The sequence below is a fragment of the Paramisgurnus dabryanus genome, chromosome 11 (assembly GCF_030506205.2).
Source record: "Paramisgurnus dabryanus chromosome 11, PD_genome_1.1, whole genome shotgun sequence".
Classification (NCBI taxonomy): Eukaryota; Metazoa; Chordata; class Actinopteri; order Cypriniformes; family Cobitidae; genus Paramisgurnus; species Paramisgurnus dabryanus.
In genome coordinates, this window is record NC_133347.1 from 10,465,632 (window position 1) to 10,485,138 (window position 19,507).

General features: G+C 38.5%; 1 protein-coding gene and 1 pseudogene across 5 annotated transcripts in view; one reads left to right on the plus strand and one right to left on the minus strand.

Moving 5' to 3' along the window:
- The window catches only part of prkcz (protein kinase C, zeta), a 105,195-nt gene that overhangs the window by 53,871 nt on the left and 31,817 nt on the right, over positions 1-19,507 (minus strand). The window contains exon 1 of one of the 5 annotated variants that reach the window (XM_065246671.1): positions 15,770-15,926. The exons of 3 other annotated variants lie outside the window; for them this stretch is intronic. In XM_065246671.1, the coding sequence (XP_065102743.1) occupies positions 15,770-15,806 (37 nt within the window). In that variant the 5' untranslated portion in view covers positions 15,807-15,926. Of the gene's footprint in view, positions 1-5,410; positions 5,649-15,769; positions 15,927-19,507 lie in introns of those variants that run through there. One more of the 5 variants, XM_065246670.2, reaches the window with a different exon arrangement.
- On the plus strand, positions 18,907-19,023 carry LOC135730543 (5S ribosomal RNA; annotated as a pseudogene).

Sequence of the window (19,507 nt, forward strand, 5' to 3'; positions counted from 1 at the left end):
AATAAAAAGCTGGTAAAATCTCTTGAATTTCTTGCTCAAACCTACATGGCTAATGCTGCGTTTACACAAGCCGCGGTAGAGGCGGCAAAACCATACTATTCTCGCGTAGTTGGATGCTTGAACATTTGAGTTCTCTCGCTTCATTCGCGCGTGAAAGCCGCGTGTAAAAATTCTATTAATTCGAGAAATTCACACGGTAATTCGCGCCAAGGGAGGGGCTTCTGCGACTACGCTGAAACTCCGCCACTCCGCTCGCTTCCTGTAATCACGTCACTCCTACAGAAAGGTCCTGATTGGTTAATGCGGTGCGGAAATCTGCAGAAGTTAGCAACGTTAAATTCGCGTTTAGCGCGTGTACCCCGCAACAGGTTGCCTAATCGCGTCTTTGCATTACCTTAACATGTAAATCACCCGCGCTTGCCGCCTCTACCGCGGCTGGTGTACACGCAGCATTATGGCCGTTTCACACGGTAAGCGGAAAAATCGCCGCGCGGCTTCAGATTTTCTCTTGTATTTGGAAGCGTTTTGTGCAGCATTTAGTGCAAATATGTTTATCTTCAACGGCGCCTGTCATGAAGTACCATGTCCGGAGAAGGAATAGGATTTTGGGTGCACGAGCAAGGCGTGTGGACCAACTCCGCTTCACCTCTATAACCGCCCCCGTTTTGCCGCTTTCCGCACGTCTCCTATTGAAAAAGAACTAAACACTCGCGGTTGCAGCGTACCGTGTGAAACGGCCTTTAGGCAGGCAACAGGCCCATCCTGAAAAAAGCACCACATCAATTGGACTAACCATCCAAATGTCCAACAACAACAGCAAACACATACCTGATATGCTCCTACTTACTTGAAGGGGTGTTCATAAGACTGACATGACGCCTTCATAATAATGACATAACATGTGTCATGAACATGAAGGAAATTGTTATGCACGTTTATGACAAGTGTCATTCATTCAATTGTGTCATTTTTAACTTCTTACACCCTGAAGCTATTTTGGGGATTTTCGCCTGGATTTGGCCTACCCAATTTCAAAAGCATCCCATACCCACATGCAGAGGTTTACATACAAAAGTTTGGTATCATTTTACAGGTAACCCTTTGAAATTACATAAAACACTGTTAAAAGTGCTCAACATGGTTGTATGTGATATCAGTCCTCTAATAAACACAAAAATAAATAGGCGCTTTTTTATGTTTTTTTCTAAAGTTTTTATTTGAAAGTATTTAACTCTGGCCCTGGGTATCTCAGGTCCCTGCAGACAGTTTTGTTTGATTCCAGCCATTGTCAGCTTACAGAGGAAAAAGGATTTTTTTCTCTATCATAATCTATGCAAAAGTTATTTTACTCCAACTGAAGGGAGGAATAATACCCTTTTTGTATACAATTTCTGCCTAAGAACATTTGAAGTGTCCCCATAACCACATACAGTGGAATAAATGCAATTTCTTTATATCATTTTGCAGAAAATCCTTTGAAGTTACATAAAAAGCTGCTGTTTGTGACAAATATTGTTATTTATGTTGTTTTTCATATGATGAAACACCAAACTTTCTTTTTTATGTTGTAAATACTGTCTTTGATAGTGTATAACTCTGGTTCTGGGTGCTCTAGCAGACTGCAGACAGTTCTGGTTGTTACCAGCAGCAGACAGTAAACACCCAAAAAAAGAATGAACTCTTTAGCATGTCGCATTCAAAAGCTATTCTCATTTTACTGAAGGGTGCGGAAATACATTTTTCATATAAATATTAATTTTTTGTTTTGCACATATAATAAATAGCAAGGGATTATATATGCACACAACCAAAGAAAATGCTGTGAATGAACTCATTGTTTAGAGTAGGACCTAAAATAAAAGATGATGTATCATTTGTGGCTATATGTGCTATCTGAGGCAGTCCACACTCAAGTTTCACATATGTTTACAAAAGACCATTTTTTACCTTGTTATTCATTCAGCGATTGTTGGATATGTGTTGATATTAGAACAAAAATAACGCTGTAGCCTTATTCCTGAGAGTGAGAGCTTTCATTTGATATAAGACTTGCCCATGTTTGTCATTTTTGAAAAATATGAAATATGTAAATATTAAATGATATAATAAAATATTGGGGGGGTGATAGTGTAAATTAAGTGTAAATAACTTTCTTACAGTAAAAGATGTGTCAAAGTGATGCATATCTGCAGAAAGTAGAGACTCTAAGCTTTCAAACAGTATCTCATATGTGTTACTGGGGTCCATGACGGAGCATCAAAGATTAAAAGAATACAAAATTCTGGACCCGGGACAGGGTCCTCAGGGTTGAAGAGGTTAATGCAAAGATGACATTGTTTAAGATGTCTTGGTTGTGACAACTTGACATTAACTAATACATCATAACTTGTCATGACAACTTGACATTACCAAGACAACACAACTGACCACTTTTTACCAGATACAAATTGAATTTGTCATTAAAATGTTATTAAGGGTTAATACTCTGTCAAATGGTTTTATAACAGCATCATGAACATTCTTCAGTTTATGTTCTGTTTTAAGTTTTCTCCAGGTGTAAGAGAAATAAAATCAATCATCCAATAATAAGTAACAATAATACTAATTAAAATTTATAAAATTGTATTTTATTGCATTTGAAGACAAATTCACTTAAAATTGAATGAAAAACAAGTTCTGTTAGTTGTTAGTTTTTATGTAATGTGCACTGCACATAAAGTTAAGTATAATCTTTTGACGTCTGTTGCATTTTGTTAAGGCATTTAAAATTATTTGACAGAGTATTAACACTTAATGACATTTAAATCACAGTTTAATGAAATGTTAACCTATAAAGCTAGGTAGTTTCTTAAGTTTGATAATAATTCTGCTATGTCATGTTTATGACAGATTAATGACAAGTTATGATGTATTGGTTTATGTCAAGTTATAACAAAGACATTTTCAAACAATGTCATCTTTGCATTAAAAATGACATATTTGAACAAATGACACTTAATGACAGTTGTCATAAAACCTCCTTCATGTTAATGACAAGCGTCATGTCATGATTATTAAGGTGTCATGTCATTCTTATGAACACACCTTCAAATAAAGTGTTACCAATAACTCTGACATACAATTACCCTCTCCTTAATCGGCCTTCTATTCTTATTAACAAGAGTGACATGATTGCTCATACAGTGCACCCGTCATTATAAACCTGCCCTTGCTCCAGTGGATGGAGGGCAATGAGCCACCTGAGAGAATGGCAGGACTGGAATAGAGTCTGTGCTGAGATTCTTCAAACCTCCACCTCAATTAACACAGCAGAGATGTGATCATATGACACTACACAGACAAGTGATTAATATCACAATCATGACCACACAGTCCTTTAACATTTCAACTTGAGCTTGTGATATGGAATCATGCCTGTTACTCCATCACAAAGACAAACGTCTATGAGATTAAAGACACAAGACAGCCATCCCATGTCTCTTCTATACAGGTACATAATATGTAGGCTACTCATTTATTAAGACACGTTTTTATTTCGCTTAATCGTTTTTTCCCCCATGGTTGATTCAAAATCGATTCTCACAGGGGCCACAAATCGTTTTTTTTTCCTATTTTATTTCCGCAAGCATTGAACATAAGATTAACGTTAATCTAATTACTAGTCTTCTCCACTAGATGTCACCCTTTTTTTGCCTTGAGCAAAGGAGCGAGAGGCGGGCCTGTCATTCATTCATTTAATCTATATTCGAATATATTCTAATATAATATAATATTCTACATAATTTATATTCATTGAGTTGAATCGATAATCGAGCATAAAAATCAAGGCGAGAATCGGAATCGGAAATTGGATCGAGAATCGAATTCGAATCGATTTGATAGCTTGTGAATCGAAATCGAATCGATCTGGAACATCTGAATCGCTACCCAGCCCTATTAAATACAATTCTGTAATAATGTGTGCTGACTCACGTCACTATATAATTTAAAGGTGAACTAACTTCCAGCCTCACGAAATTTTGTGATATAGTCACGTAACTTTTTGATTCTTTTTTCGTGATATTGTCACGAATTTCCGCGTTTTTTCATGATCGTATCACAAATTTCACGTATTGGTTACTCAACTGCTTTTTCCTATTTTCAAACCATTGTCGCTTCAGTTTAATTTTAGTTTTGGTGTTTGCGTTAGGATGTCTATTAAAGTATTGGTTTATACAATTTTTTCGGAATAATTGTTTTTTAATTTTCTGATTTTGAAACTATTGTCGCCTGGCATTAGGGTTGGAGTTGGGTTTGAGTAAGGATATCATTTTATGTAAATCTAACACTAAACTGAAGCGACAATGGTAAGAAAAATAGAAAATAGGACAAAACAGTTGAGTAACCAATACGTGACAATTGCTCGTAAAAAAAAAAAAAACGCAGAAATTCGTGACAATATCACGAAAAAAAATTAAAAAGTTACCTGACTATATGACGAAATTTCGTGAGACTGGGCTGTTTATAGGGTGCAATAACTTATAAGTCTTATAATGAATATACAAACTATAGAATAAGCTGTACTTAACTCTTAAATAGCCCCTACTTACAAGAAAAACCTTGGCCCCTTGGTCACACCTGCCAATGAAACCTTAACCAAAAATGACCTTAGGCACCTTTAGCACTAATGATTATAATGCATCAAAAGGCTTTCCAACTTAAATGTTTTGCTTGATGAAATACGAGACAAATGTGCCATTAATGGCAGGGTAAGTTAAAAAGAATTGACGTAGCGCAACCAAACTGAAGATATCCTGGCTGCGATCCAAATCCCTGACCTTAAATTGAACAATGGCTTTGGAGCCAGAGAGTCTATGCTGGATCTCCTACTGCCTATGAAGGGAAAGTGAAAATCGGAGAAAATATGCAAAGGAAAGGCTTTTTAAAGGATTACATTTAAATTGCAGCTAAACAGTATCTAAAAATCTAATTTTAACATTCTTTAAAAATATAACCTTGATATCTTTAACATTGACTATGTAAGGCTATGTCAAAGATGTTAAATGATTTCACAGACAGGGTCACATAATCTTAAACATGGCAATCACCCCACGGGGTGCAAACACGATCGCACGTCCTGAGTGCATGCCACAATTCCAGCTTTATGAATACATTATGTAAGTGGATTGTGTTTCATAGAAACTTTTACATTAAAGTTCTGCTTCACTTGGACTAAACCATTATCAGCACAAGCGGAGGGGAACACACCTGTCCTGTTCTCCTTTAGAACTGTTGCAGTAATAAAAAACCTAGTGATATTTTAAGCTATCATAAACAATACCTAACAGAAAGCACATTCCAGACAGTGAAAAAAGACATTTCTATTTGCTTCTCTCCCATTTCTACCTTAAAAAACAATGACCATTCGTACCTCCTGCGACAGTCTGACAGCACACCAGCGTCGCATCGCTCCACATTCTTCCTCCGCCTCCTCCGCCGGTCAGAGGCAGCATGGCGAGGGAACACAACGGCACAAGAGTTACCGCTGCACTTTGCGCGCCCTGTAATGACGCAGGGAAGCCCGCCATGCAGAGAGTGCAGCGCTCACCCCAAAACCTCCAGCCAGGACTAAGTTTCCCTCTATGAGGGTCTTTGTCTAAAGTGCGAGTGAAGGCTAAGAGAGTGTGTCCAGTTGCAATGGGCTTGACTCACTTCCACACATTGTTGGAGGGGCTGGCAGGAAGATGATAAAGGGGGTTTCCCTTTGCTGTTCTGAGGGTGTGTGGGATCAAAGCAGGCAGTGGGATTTAAGCTGAATGAAGGGCCAGGACCAAAGTGTATACAGGGCCCTTGTATTCCGACTCCAAAATGTGAAGTTATAACACTAATGTATCTGTTTTCGGACAATCTGTGCAACATAAAAGAGAGGATTAACTGTTTCAAATGCCCAGGACGTCTGGCCTAAATGTGCCATGTCGCGATACATCAAGAAACACATTAGAAATCACTAACAAGGATTTAGTAATTAGGAAAATCTGGAAACAGTCACACCCACTACTTAGTCTGCTTCCTGAAGATCAAGACCTAAGATGACCTTTGCTTGAGTTTATTGTACATATGGGAACAAAATGTCAAGTATTCATATTATAAGACAGGATTTTCCTTGCTCTTTTAAAATAAACACTACGAAGCATAAAGACCAGATTTGTTTCGAAAGCCCCAGTCACAGTGCTAGCGTCTAGCGGCAGAGCGACATGATGTCATTCATTCCAATGAAAGCTTGGTTGCTTTTCAGCGACACAACAAAGTTAAGAAATGTTGAACTTGATGCAAATGATGAATGACTTTGGGAGCAATTAGCAATGGGAGTGAAGCAATGGAGGTCACACTATCCATCTCTTTTTAGTTATTAACTCATTCCCCGACAGCCAATTTTTTTGAAGTTGCCCACCAGCATTTTTTGTGATTTTTTCAAAAGTTTCACAAAATGCCTTCCAGGAAAATTTTCTTCTAAAAATATATAAACATTCAAATAACAAAAGAAAGAACATACAAACAAAACGCGGGAAAAAACTTTTCATTCTATCTATATTTTTTCTCTGTTTATAAACTCTTAAATAGGGGTGTTTTTCTTCAAAAAAAAATTTTTTTAGCAAAAAGCTGAAATAATTGCATTTTTGTGAAGGATTTTTGTCAGAGATCAGATTCAGAATGATTACCAAAACATACACAGTTTAAAATAAGTAAATAATTTTTTTTTTGCTTCAGTTTTTTATAAATTGGGTAAGTGCCAACCTAGTGGATAGTTGCGGTATTACATATTAACATAAAACATCCTCAGGAACACTTTTTTATCCAAATGTTTTCTCTTAAAGGACAAGTTCGGTATTTTAGACTTAAAGCCCTGTTTTCAGATTGTTTATGGTGAAATAGAATGGTTTTGACTGAAATTTCGACATTTGCGGGTGCCCTGAGAATTTTCGCGTGTTTGTGTTTCAGCTCAGACCTCTACAATGGGTTTAATGGTGCACTGGAACAATCCTTCCTAAAATGCATTAAACTTTCGTTTACAAAGACGTGAAACTCACCGAGTGGTCAGGGGTGTTCACTGGTATGCTCACACAAAAATCGCTCCAAAAGACGCATTCCAACAGGTTTTATCGTAGTTTTTACCAGCTCCATGGACTTGTATTAGATGTCCTGTGAGGTACGGTATTACTCCGCGCCGGGAACTTTGTTTCTATTCTTGCAATTGGCAAAGGCGGATTAGCGCCACCACCTGGGCTGGAGTGTCTATTATTCAAGCTCTAAGCGGAAGAATGTACGGGTGTGAGGCGTTTGGAAAAATAGGTCCACAAGTTAACAACGAATGCTAAAACACCTGTTGGAAAGCATCTTTTGCAGCGATTTTTGTGTGAGCATACCAGTGAACACCCCTGACCACTCGGTGAGTTTCACGTCTTTGTAAACGAAAGTTTAATGCATTTTAGGAAGGATTGTTCCAGTGCACCATTAAACCCATTGTAGAGGTCTGAGCTGAAACACAAACACGCGAAAATTCTCAGGGCACCCGCAAATGTCGAAATTTCAGTCAAAACCATTCTATTTCACCATAAACAATCTGAAAACAGGGCTTTAAGTCTAAAATACCGAACTTGTCCTTTAATTGACGAGATAACTCGTCAATGGCTGGGAAAGAGTTAAACTCATTGGTTATAAAAGACAACAAACTGACCAAATTTCCCAAAATTTTACACAACAGCTGAAATTATAAGTTATTATACCCTTACAGTGCATTCACTTGGGTTGTAAGCGTTAACGCTTCCCATTCACTTTTAATGGGTGACGTTATGCGTTGCCGAACTGAATTGTGGATCCGTTGGCGCTGCGTCAATGCCGTTGCTCACGGCAGAAGTTGAACATTTCTCAACGTTTCAAGCGGCAACACATGCTTCAGCCAATCAGATCGCCTTATGCAAATAACCTAGGCAGAGTGAGCCAATTATGTTTATGGAAGACCGGAGCATAGGTTGTGGCCACTGTGATTGGCAGTTGGCCACGCTTCAGACAAGCCTTGCGTCAAGCGTTAACGCTTTCGCCCCGTGTGAATGTACCGTTACAGTTAGAATCTGGCAAATGGAAACCAACAAAAGTTATGGATTGCAGCTTTAAAGGGATAGTTCACCCAAAAATGAGAATTCTGTTATCATTTTCTCACTCTTGTGTTGCTACAAACCTGTATGAATGTCTTTGTTCTACTGAACAAAAAGGAAGATGTTTGTGATGAAGCAGGAAACAGAAGCACCATTGACTTCTATTGTAGGTAAAATACTACTATGGAATTCAATGGTGCTCAAAAATGGTTTTGGTTAAAAGCATTGGCTAAAATATCCTCCTTTGTGTTTAGAGACATAACAAAGACATAAATTCAGGTTTGTAACAACATGAGCAAGTAAGTGATGACAGAAGACAGTTTTGGGTGAACTATCCCTTAAAGGGAACCTTGACTGAAATTATAAGTGTGCCTTGTTAATGAAGAGAAATGCTATAAAAGTATAGAAAATGGCTCTTTTAAAATAATGTATGAGCATTTAGGAAGGACAAAAGCGCTTATAAAATTGACAATATAAGCAGTTAGAGGCAGCCCACCGGGTGATAATGCTTATTACAGTTGCAGACATTAACACTAAGCGTTCATTGACAGGGAGGAGCTAGAAAAAATGCTGCAAGGCAACCAACCTTATTATGAACAGACTGCTTTGAAGTTTTGTGTTTAATTTAAACAGAGATTAATTTACCAGCCGTGTCATAATCTAAAAGATTAGACGAAATTTGATTACTTTGGAAGTTTGCGGGTGGCACAAGACCTCTCATTCACCGCTAACACATACACACAAGCACTTCTATTCTCAGGGATGTAGTTCCTCCGATCTGCTCTTGCGTGGGACAGGAGTGTAAATGTACATTTCACATGGATTGTGTGGGTTTATCTGGACCTTAGTCAAATATATATACACACACACAGCTTCAGTGTTGACAATCAGTGAGTCAAACCTTAAAGAACATTGTGACAACTGACACCTACACAACATATTTCCATAAACGTAATACAAAGCAGCTCATTTGACTTTCTGAGCATGTTAAAGAAAAATGTGTTAGTAACCACCCAGCCAAATTTTAAATTTAAAAAACGCAAAGTAAATGAAATAGGCAAGATTCTCTGCTCTGAAACATGGGGGCGTGTCTGCTCTGAAACCACACCCACTCATCTCTCTCAACTTCCAAATACTGCTGCAACCTGAAAAGATGCTCGCGGTTGTGTTAGGAGTGGGCTCTGTGCGTCATCGAGCCACAGTTTTAGCCTGTTCAAAACAGTAGATGAATACATACAAAACATAAAAGACTGGGCTGGCAAATTTTGTATTTCCCACTCCAACTTCCTGTTTTAGAGGGAAATATGACAACACAAGAAAGAGAAATGACCTCATCATGCCCTTTAATGTGCTTTTAAAGCCACAGGATGATGGTAATGTATTGAATCATACTCTATGGCTGAGAATGAATCACAATTTCTCTAAACTATATTTAAAGCCTTGAGGCACTATGCACACATATTGTACAACACAAAAACACACACAAAGCCCCACAGATCTTTATATACTGTATTACCTTTGAACTATCATCCTCTGATCTTTTCTGACACCTTAGGCAACTCTGTACAAATTACGTAGATGGTTTTACTGTCATGTGTCAGACCAGCCGCATTTACAAAGTCTGACATAATCAGGCCATACAGTTTTTAACCATCAGAAAAGTTATATGACAGATCCAAAAACAATGTATCAAAGCTCGGTTAATATTTCACCTCATGGGAAAAAAGCCATTGTACGAAGTTAAAAACTTTGCTTGATAGAAAACCCTAAACACTCGAATTAACATGAGACATCAGAGTGGCAGTGCTCGCTGCAGGCTCATCTGAAATAAGACAGCTGTGGAACTCTGTAAGTAAGGCAACTTTTTTGTTTCTCTCTTTTATTTTCTTCTGTTCTAAGTAAACAAACACTCATCCTTAATAATGATATTTGGCTCCTCAGGATGTTTTTATGAATCTGAAAATGTTCTGGTGCTTCAAAGGTTTAGACTGTCACAGTGTTCTCAAGTGGGTTCCTTTAGCATTCTGTGTTGTCATCATTGAAAGGATGACTCTAAAACGGGGAAGGCGCCTTTGGTCATAGAGTGGATGTGTTGCAGTAGTATCTGTCTATTACATAACAAGCTTAAGTGTGAGGTTTACAGAATGAGGCAGTTTTAAGTAATTAAGAGTGAAGAGAACAAAAACAGCTTTACTCAAGAGTTTGCTCAAGAAAACGACGCTCCCGTGAGAGCTCATTGCCGAGTGTGCGTGTGTGCCACGGTCTTTGATATGGAAACATCAACTATGCATGAACCATGCACAAATTTGTCACACAAGTTCCGCATCTTTACAATCACAGAAAAAGATACAAAAGCTGTTTAAAAAAGTAAACTGTAAAAAGTTAATTCAACATATAATTTTAGGTTTTGACTTAAAAAAGTTGACATAACAAGTTGAAATTATTTAACTTAATTTGTTAAGTTAAAGTAACATAAAAATATATGTTGATTTAACAAAATGCAGTGTACAATACACATCTGAACTTAAAGAGTGCCTATTTGTACATCAAAAGGCGCATATTAGTTCCTCAAAAGGCACATATTAGTTCCTCAAAAGGCGCATATTTCTACCTCAAAAGGTGCATTTTACTACCTCAAAAGTAGAATATTACTACCTCAAAAGGCGCAAATTACTACCTCAAAAGGCGCGAATTACTACCTCAAAAGGTGCATATTACTACCTCAAAAGGCACATATTACTACCTCGAAAGCTGCATATTACTACCTCGAAAGGCGCATATTACTAGCTCAAAAGGTGCAAATTACTACCTCAAAAGGCGCAAATTACTACCTCAAAAGGTGCATATTACTACCTCAAAAGGCACATGTTACTACCTCAAAAGCTGCATATTACTACCTCGAAAGGCGCATATTACTAGCTCAAAAGGTGCAAATTACTACCTCAAAAGGCGCGAATTACTACCTCAAAAGGTGCATATTACTACCTCAAAAGGCACATATTACTACCTCGAAAGCTGCATATTACTACCTCGAAAGGCGCATATTACTACCTCGAAAGGCGCATATTACTAGCTCAAAAGGTGCAAATTACTACCTCAAAAGGCGCAAAGTACTACCTCAAAAGGTGCATATTACTACCTCAAAAGGCACATATTACTACCTCGAAAGCTGCATATTACTACCTCGAAAGGCGCATATTACTAGCTCAAAAGGCGCAAATTACTACCTCAAAAGGCGCAAATTACTACCTCAAAAGGCGCATATTAGTACCTCAAAAGGCACATATTACTACCTCAAAAGGCCCATATTACTACCTCAAAAGGCACATATTACTACCTCGAAAGCTGCATATTACTACCTCGAAAGGCGCATTTTACTAGCTCAAAAGGTGCAAATTACTACCTCAAAAGGCGCATATTACTACCTCAAAAGGCACAAATTAGTATATCAAAAGGCGCATATTACTACCTCAAAAGGCACATATTACTACTTTGAAAAGCCTTGAAAGCTGCATATTACTACCTCGAAAGGCGCATATTACTACCTCAAAAGGCACATATTAGTTCCTTAAAAGGCGCATATTACTACCTCAAAAAGCGCATATTAGTACCTCGAAAGGCACATATTACTACCTCGAAAGGCGCATATTACAGTGTTTCCCATACATAGGCTGTACTTGGGCGCTGCGCCCAGGTAAATTGCGACCCGCCCAGGTAAAAAAAAATCACTTTACGAATTTCCGTATTTTCTGAACTCGACTGGATGACCCGTGTTTTGGAGAGAGAGAGAGAGAGAGAGAGAGAGCGCGCGAAAGAGAGAGCGCGAGAGAGAGGTGGGGGTCGGGTGACCGTGAAGATGATGCATGCGTCATAAACTCATCATCCAGCGCGGCAAACTGGATCAACTGCAGCAGCACATACGGAGCAGCCAGGGAACACACTGCGACCAAAATGGTCGCATATGCTTATGTGCATATGTGTTTATAGCATCTAAGTTGGCTTCATTTTGCGTGCAAGCACGTTGTGTCTCACCGGTTGAGTGTCCGTTCACGTGCTCTCTGTTTCTCAATGAATTGGGCGCGACGCGAAGCAACCTCAGTGTCACATTGTATCCTTGCATGTTTCTGAACTTGAGCAGAGTTTTACCATTAGAGGTCTTTCTTCACTGAGGATGCGGGACCCGTACGGTTCCGGGTTTATATTTTAAATGGTCAGATGGGTCCGGGTCGGTCCTAGTTCATTACTTCGGGTCCCAAGTCTGATTAATATTGTGTGTAAAACCCGAGTCGATCGGAGAACGGCCGTGAGCGCTACCGCGCTAAAGCTCGAGTGCTGTTTTAGCGTGCCTCCGGTTTCTATGGCGATAGCAACTGGCTCTTGTCACGACCACGCGCCGCTTCATTTTCTTTATCCCATTTTTTTAATAATCTTACTATTAATAGACAATATCTTTACTAAAATCTAAACAGTTTGCACAGAGATTGTAGCAAAAAGCAGTGCTAATACTGAATGAGCAAAGCTCTAGCTGACTCAGGATATAAAAAACGCAAAGCTGTAATGTAAAGTCTGTCATCGGGACAGCAAGTAGACTTTTAAATCTGAAATAACTAGTGGATTAAGCTTTTTTTAATCGGCAAAAGAGAAATAGAAAGCAGAAGCAGTAAAAGTGCCTATCTTATAGAAGTTATTAACATTATAACATCAGTCACATTTATAATCTATAGACCTGCACTGTCTATATAGGCTATAGTATACATAGTATTGTATATAATTGAGTTTGATAAAAGGGGTCATCAAATTACTTCATATATCAGTGCAAAAACATCAAGTGTTTTCGTGGTGCTTTGACAAACAGTGTCAGCTTTGTTTATGGCAAAAAAAGTTTGGGGTGGTTAAATTAATGAACTATAATGTGAAATTAATATGAATGTTTTATAAATCAAAGTATTGTGTTGTGTCACACATTATTAGTTCTTTGTTACATGTATAGTAGACCATTTTTTGTCAGTGGATAATAATGATTGCCCTTTTCACCAGCTACCACCACAAGTAAATTTCAGATCTGTGGAAAACACTGTATTACTACCTTGAAAGGCGCATATTAGTACCGCGAAAAGCGCATATGACTTCCTCAAAAGGTGCATATTACTACCTCAAAAGGCGCAAATTACTACCTCAAAAGGCGCATATTAGTTCCTCAAAAGGCACATATTAGTTCCTCAAAAGGCACATATTAGTTCCTCAAAAGGCGCATATTAGTTCCTCAAAAGGCGCATATTTCTATCTCAAAAGGTGCATATTACTACCTCAAAAGGCGCATATTAATACCTCGAAAGCTGCATATTACTACCTCGAAAGCGCATCTTACTACCGCGAAAGGCGCATATTACTACCCCGAAAGGCGCATATTACTAACTCAAAAGTCGCATATTACTACTTAAAGGCGCATATTACTACCTCAAAAGGCACATATTACTACCTCGAAAGGCACATATTACTAGCTCAAAAGGTGCAAATTACTACCTCAAAAGGCGCAAATTACTACCTCAAAAGGCACATATTATTACCTCGAAAGCTGCATATTACTACCTCGAAAGGCGCATATTACTAGCTCAAAAGGTGCAAATTACTACCTCAAAAGGCGCAAATTACTACCTCGAAAGGCGCATATTAGTACCTCAAAAGGCACATATTACTACCTCAAAAGGCACATATTACTACCTCAAAAGGCACATATTACTACCTCGAAAGCTGCATATTACTACCTCGAAAGGCGCATTTTACTAGCTCAAAAGGTGCAAATTACTACCTCAAAAGGCGGATATTACTACCTCAAAAGGCACAAATTAGTATATCAAAAGGCGCATATTACTACCTCAAAAGGCACATATTACTACTTTGAAAAGCCTTGAAAGCTGCATATTACTACTTCGAAAGGCGCATATTACTACCTCAAAAGGCACATATTAGTTCCTTAAAAGGCGCATATTACTACCTCAAAAGGCGCATATTAGTACCTCGAAAGGCGCATATTACTACCTCGAAAGGCGCATATTACTACCTTGAAAGGTGCATATTAGTACCCCGAAAGGCGCATATGACTTCCTCAAAAGGTGCATATTACTACCTCAAAAGCGCATCTTACTACCCCGAAAGGCGCATATTAGTTCCTCAAAAGGCACATATTAGTTCCTCAAAAGGCGCATATTAGTTCCTTAAAAGGCGCATATTACTACCTCAAAAGGCGCATATTTCTATCTCAAAATGTGCATATTACTACCTCAAAAGGCGCAAATTACTACCTCGAAAGGCGCATATTAATACCTCGAAAGCTGCATATTACTACCTCGAAAGCGCATCTTACTACCCCGAAAGGCGCATATTACTACCCCGAAAGGCGCATATTACTAACTCAAAAGTCGCATATTACTACTTAAAGGCGCATATTAGTACCTCAAAAGGCCCATATTTTTACCTCAAAGGGCACATATTAGCACCTCAAAAGGCGGATATTACTACCTCAAAAGGATCATATTTTTGCCTCAAAAGGTGCATATTATTACCTCAAAAGGCTCATATTTTTACCTCAAAAGGCGCATATTACTACCTCAAAATGCGCATATTACTACCTCAAAAAGCGGCATATTACTACCTCAAAAGGTGCATATTAGTACCTTAAAAGGTGCATATTACTTCCTTAAAAGGCGCATATTACTACCATAAAGGCGCATATTAGTAGGTTCTTATAAATGGTACCAGTGACAGTTCTATCAGAAACCTTACAAAAACAATTGAACAAATGTAACCATTACACCACCGTAAACAACCCATCTTGCTAAAGACATTAGAAACTAAATGCATGCTAACAAACCGTCAACATCACTTTGCTCTGACAACAAACAACAAAACTGGACAGCGCTCAATGCCTTAAGGAACTTATTGAGCTGTGCACTAAAAATACGCTGCAAATCCATAAATAGACATTTTAATGCAAAGGAAATGTTGAACTTACTCTCAAATGGCGACACACATTGGAGCTACACATCAATACAGCTCTCAGACTACATAGACTATGTGATATATCAAGATAAACTCAAACAATTAACTGTAAACACCTATTGAACTCAATAAATGGAGAAATGCTGCATATACTGTAAAATAAATTGTATGTAAGACAAGAGACCCAAAATTACAGAGTGTCAAGAGCAGCTCAAATATAACCTAACTGGAAAATTCATCTAAAGCTAAATGTTTTGTTTAGAAACATGGCACTGTAGCTGCTTTCTACAGGTGGCCAATCATGGTGGTCCATGTAAAAAGTCTGACCATCTTAAACCAGCTTGATAGAAACAGCACCCATCTTCCAAAACACAGATCCAACATCTTAAAGACCAAATCACTTTCTTGAAACAACATGAGACTTTAAAAACATTTTTAGGGAACTGGTGTCAAAACACAAAAATATATGGAACAAAATACATCACTCAACTACATCAACAATCAGACGATGATCATTACTCCTTATCTTCAATTTCCCTATCCATTCATCTTATTTATTCCTTCACATGTTTTCTTTCCATACCAGTTCTCTCTTATTCCACCAATATGTTCTCTCTCTGTACGATGTACAATGGTACCTTTTACTCGCAGATAAAACAGCAGTGTTAGTAGCATCCCTATGTGGGCTGGTGGTTCCTGGATCCACTTCACTGTCTCTCATCCATCCTTCCTACCACTGGAGCTCAGCCCGTGTCTCTGGTCCCCACTGACTCGCTCAGTAACACACCATCACATGCCCCTCCGTCTGCATTCACACACACACACATGCGATGAGCACAGCACTACTGAGCATGCTCGGTTTAGTGCTTCTTAGTGGTTGTTAAAAAGATTTTGGGTTGTTCCAGCGTATAATATGTTCTCTCTCTTTATTCAATGTCCTCATGAGGACCCCTGCAGGTTGATGCCTTCACTTGTATATACTAGTAAAAACCCACATCTGCCACAAGAGGGTGCAAGTGATGCTTTTAACCGCATTGGCCTGATTCTCTGAGTCTCTGTGGAGAAGTGATGCTATTAATAAACATGCAGCAGTGAAAGACAGAAAAGACAATCTTGCAGGTTAGGTCATAGTTTAAGGCCAGGGGGTTTAGTTAAGTGTTTAGTCATTTGTTGGCGACTTCAGCATGGTAGAGCATTGCATTATTAGCGCAAAAGGTCATGTGAACGATACATAGGGAACATACATACTGATAAAACGTATAGTTTGAATGCACTGTAAGTCATTATCGATAAACGTGTCTCCAGATGCATAGGCGTAACTAAAGAAGATCAATTTGACTTTAAAGGGGACTTTTTCATGTTTAAATGCTATAACTGGGTCCCCAGTGCTTCTACCAAAATAGAAAATGTGAAAAAGCTTAGTTTTGGTAAACCATTCTCTACACGCTTGTGAAAAAATAGGTCATTAACATTTGGCTCCCCTTGTGATGTCAGAAGGGTACAATACCGCCCCTTAATCTGCACAATCCAACCATGGTACTGCCATTTAGTGCAGAGATCAGATCATTTGCATTTAAAGGACATTTTTGCTCACACCTATATAGTGGTTATTTTAACATGTTATAATAAATTATCTATATGATATTTTGAGCTAGAACTTCACATATGTACTCTGGGGACACTAAAGATTTATTTTACATCTTAAAAAGTATTGTGAAATGTCCCATTTAAATGCTAAGAATTTTTTTTTAGCTTATCTTAATGCTTGTGTTGTCCTATTTGAAATAATTTTAAGTCATCTTGAGGCCCCCTTGGAAATTTAGTAAAGCCCCCTAAAGGGCCCCCGACCCCTGGTTGAAAAACACTGACGTAGACTACCAAGTTTAAATCATGAGGGCTCTTCTTAATCCATCATAAGAAACTTTGCCTAATAAGAAACACATTTGAACCTAGGAGATCATAACGTAAGTGAAACCATAAATGTGAATAGTTGACCTGGCGATGTTGCAATACTCGGGAGGTTGCGAAAACATTTCCCAAATACCTCAACAATGAGAATCTATTCCTCTCTCTCACTTCTCAGGATGGGCAGCTTTATCAGAGCCAAGCCCAGCTAAGCATGTCTTATCTGAGGACTTTAACCCTGACGTCTGCTTTAGCTCATTCATACGTCTGTAGCGTAACTACACGTTCTGTGAACATTCCTGCATCTATTTACTTCTAGTCAAGTTGTTAGTTAATTGCTAATGATGTTATTTACTGTAGAAGAAGCATTGTAAGACAATACGTACTTCAATTGTACTTTTAAAAATTAAAAAGTACATGATGTCGTGCTGCCAGCTCTATGTTCCAGTGTCGTCATCTAATTGAAAATGACAAAGGCTTTAGATCTGCAGGACTGGACAGTAAATCTCTAACCTAAAGGCAAACTCGATACGCAGCCATTAGGCCTTAATTCACAGAGGTTCTGTTTATGTGCCTGACAACACTGAAGCAAACCCGCTGGTCTGTCTGGTACGGTTAAGCTGTGTGTGTGTGTTATCACATAAATAAAGGGGTTAATGGAAGGCCCTGGGATTCTGGTACACGGACAGACAGCAGCTATGGGTTCGTACAACTCTAATGGTTTTCCATTACAGCCCAGCGTGTGCATTTGTGTTCAGGGATTAGTCATCGAACAGATGTGCAGCAACCTGCAGCATTTACTAACTCAAATATCTAACAGAAAACACATGCAAAACATTGCCTCATAAATAATTCAGCACATAAACTAGTAAATGATCACTTCTGAGTAAAAATCAGGGTTGGTTTACAGATGATCTGCCCATACGACATCCCATCATAAAGCTGGAATGAAAACCAACGCATCTGGATACAGATCATGATCTGAATCCTCATCTGTAAAAAATACAATATAATTTATATACTAACTGATTATCATTTAAAATAATAAATAAAAGATTAATTTGCATACACAAATGGTCCCTAGCTGTCAGTCAGTGCACCTAAGAATTCATTATTAGTACCTCAAAGGCACATACACGTCATATATACATATCTGTAAAAGAGACACAGGACCTTTTCAAAGGGTCCAAACGCTAGTCAGTGTGCAGGAATAATGAATATGACAATCTTGCATTATCATGATGACTACATTTTACCATGACAAGATAAAATACAACATTTACAAACACCAAAAACAGATCTAAAATTTAAATCTGACCTTTATTAGTCTTTATTTAAAAGTTTAAATGCGGGGTGCAAGATCTACCCCAATAGAATCTGGACCTTCTTTTGATTAACCCGCCCCACACATACGCAACCCAGGCAATGATATCGGTTAGTATACACACCCCTTACTGCTTATTGGCTACAAATGTGTTTTGGTAGTTGGCCTTACTCCCTTTTCCAAAGTGTTTTTCAAAAATCATGCACCCCGCCTTTAAGCTGATTTCATTGCACACATTTAATATTTAAAGGCTTAGTTAATAAAAAAAAAAACAGATAATTTACTCACCACCATTTCATCCAAAATGTAGATGTCTTTCTTTGTTCAGTCGAAAAGAAATTGTGTTTTTTTGAGGAAAACATTCCAGGATTTTTCTCATTTTAATGGACTTTAATGGACCCCAACACTTAACAGTTTTAATGCAGTTTAAAATTGCGGTTTCAAAGGACTCTTAACGATCCCAAACGAGGCAAAAGGGTCTTATCTATCAAACGATTGTCATTTTTGGCAAGAAAAATAAAAATATGCACTTTTAAACCACAACTTATCAGCAGCCATATCACCCTGTAGCCCAAGACAGCTTGCCCACTGAAGCTAAGCAGGGCTGAGCCTGGTTAGTACTTGGATGGGAGACCACCAGGGAAAACCAGGTTGCTGCTGGTAGAGGTGTTAGTGAGACCAGCAGGGGGTGCTCACCCTGTGGTCTGTGTGGGTCCTAATGCCCCAGTATAGTGACGGGGACACTATACTGTCAAAAAAGCACCGCCCTTCGAATGAGACGTTAAACCGAGGTCCTGACTCTCTGTGGTCATTAAAAATCCCAGGATGTCCTTCGAAAAAGAGTAGGGGTGTGCCCCGGCATCCTGGCCAAACTTGCCCATTGGCCTACTAATCATCCCTCATACTAATTGGCTATATCACTCGGTCTCCTCTCTCACGTAATTGCGTATTGACGTGGAAAGGTCACCTGTTACATATATAAAAACGCACATTTGTGGACCATTTTAAACAAAAAACTGGCACAAAGACATTAATTAGTATCATTCGACATACAACAACGTCGGAACGGTCCTCTTTCTCCACATTTGTAAACACTGGGGCGTAGTTTCGCATAAGTCATCCGTGACCTCTCGACGTGATGACGTAT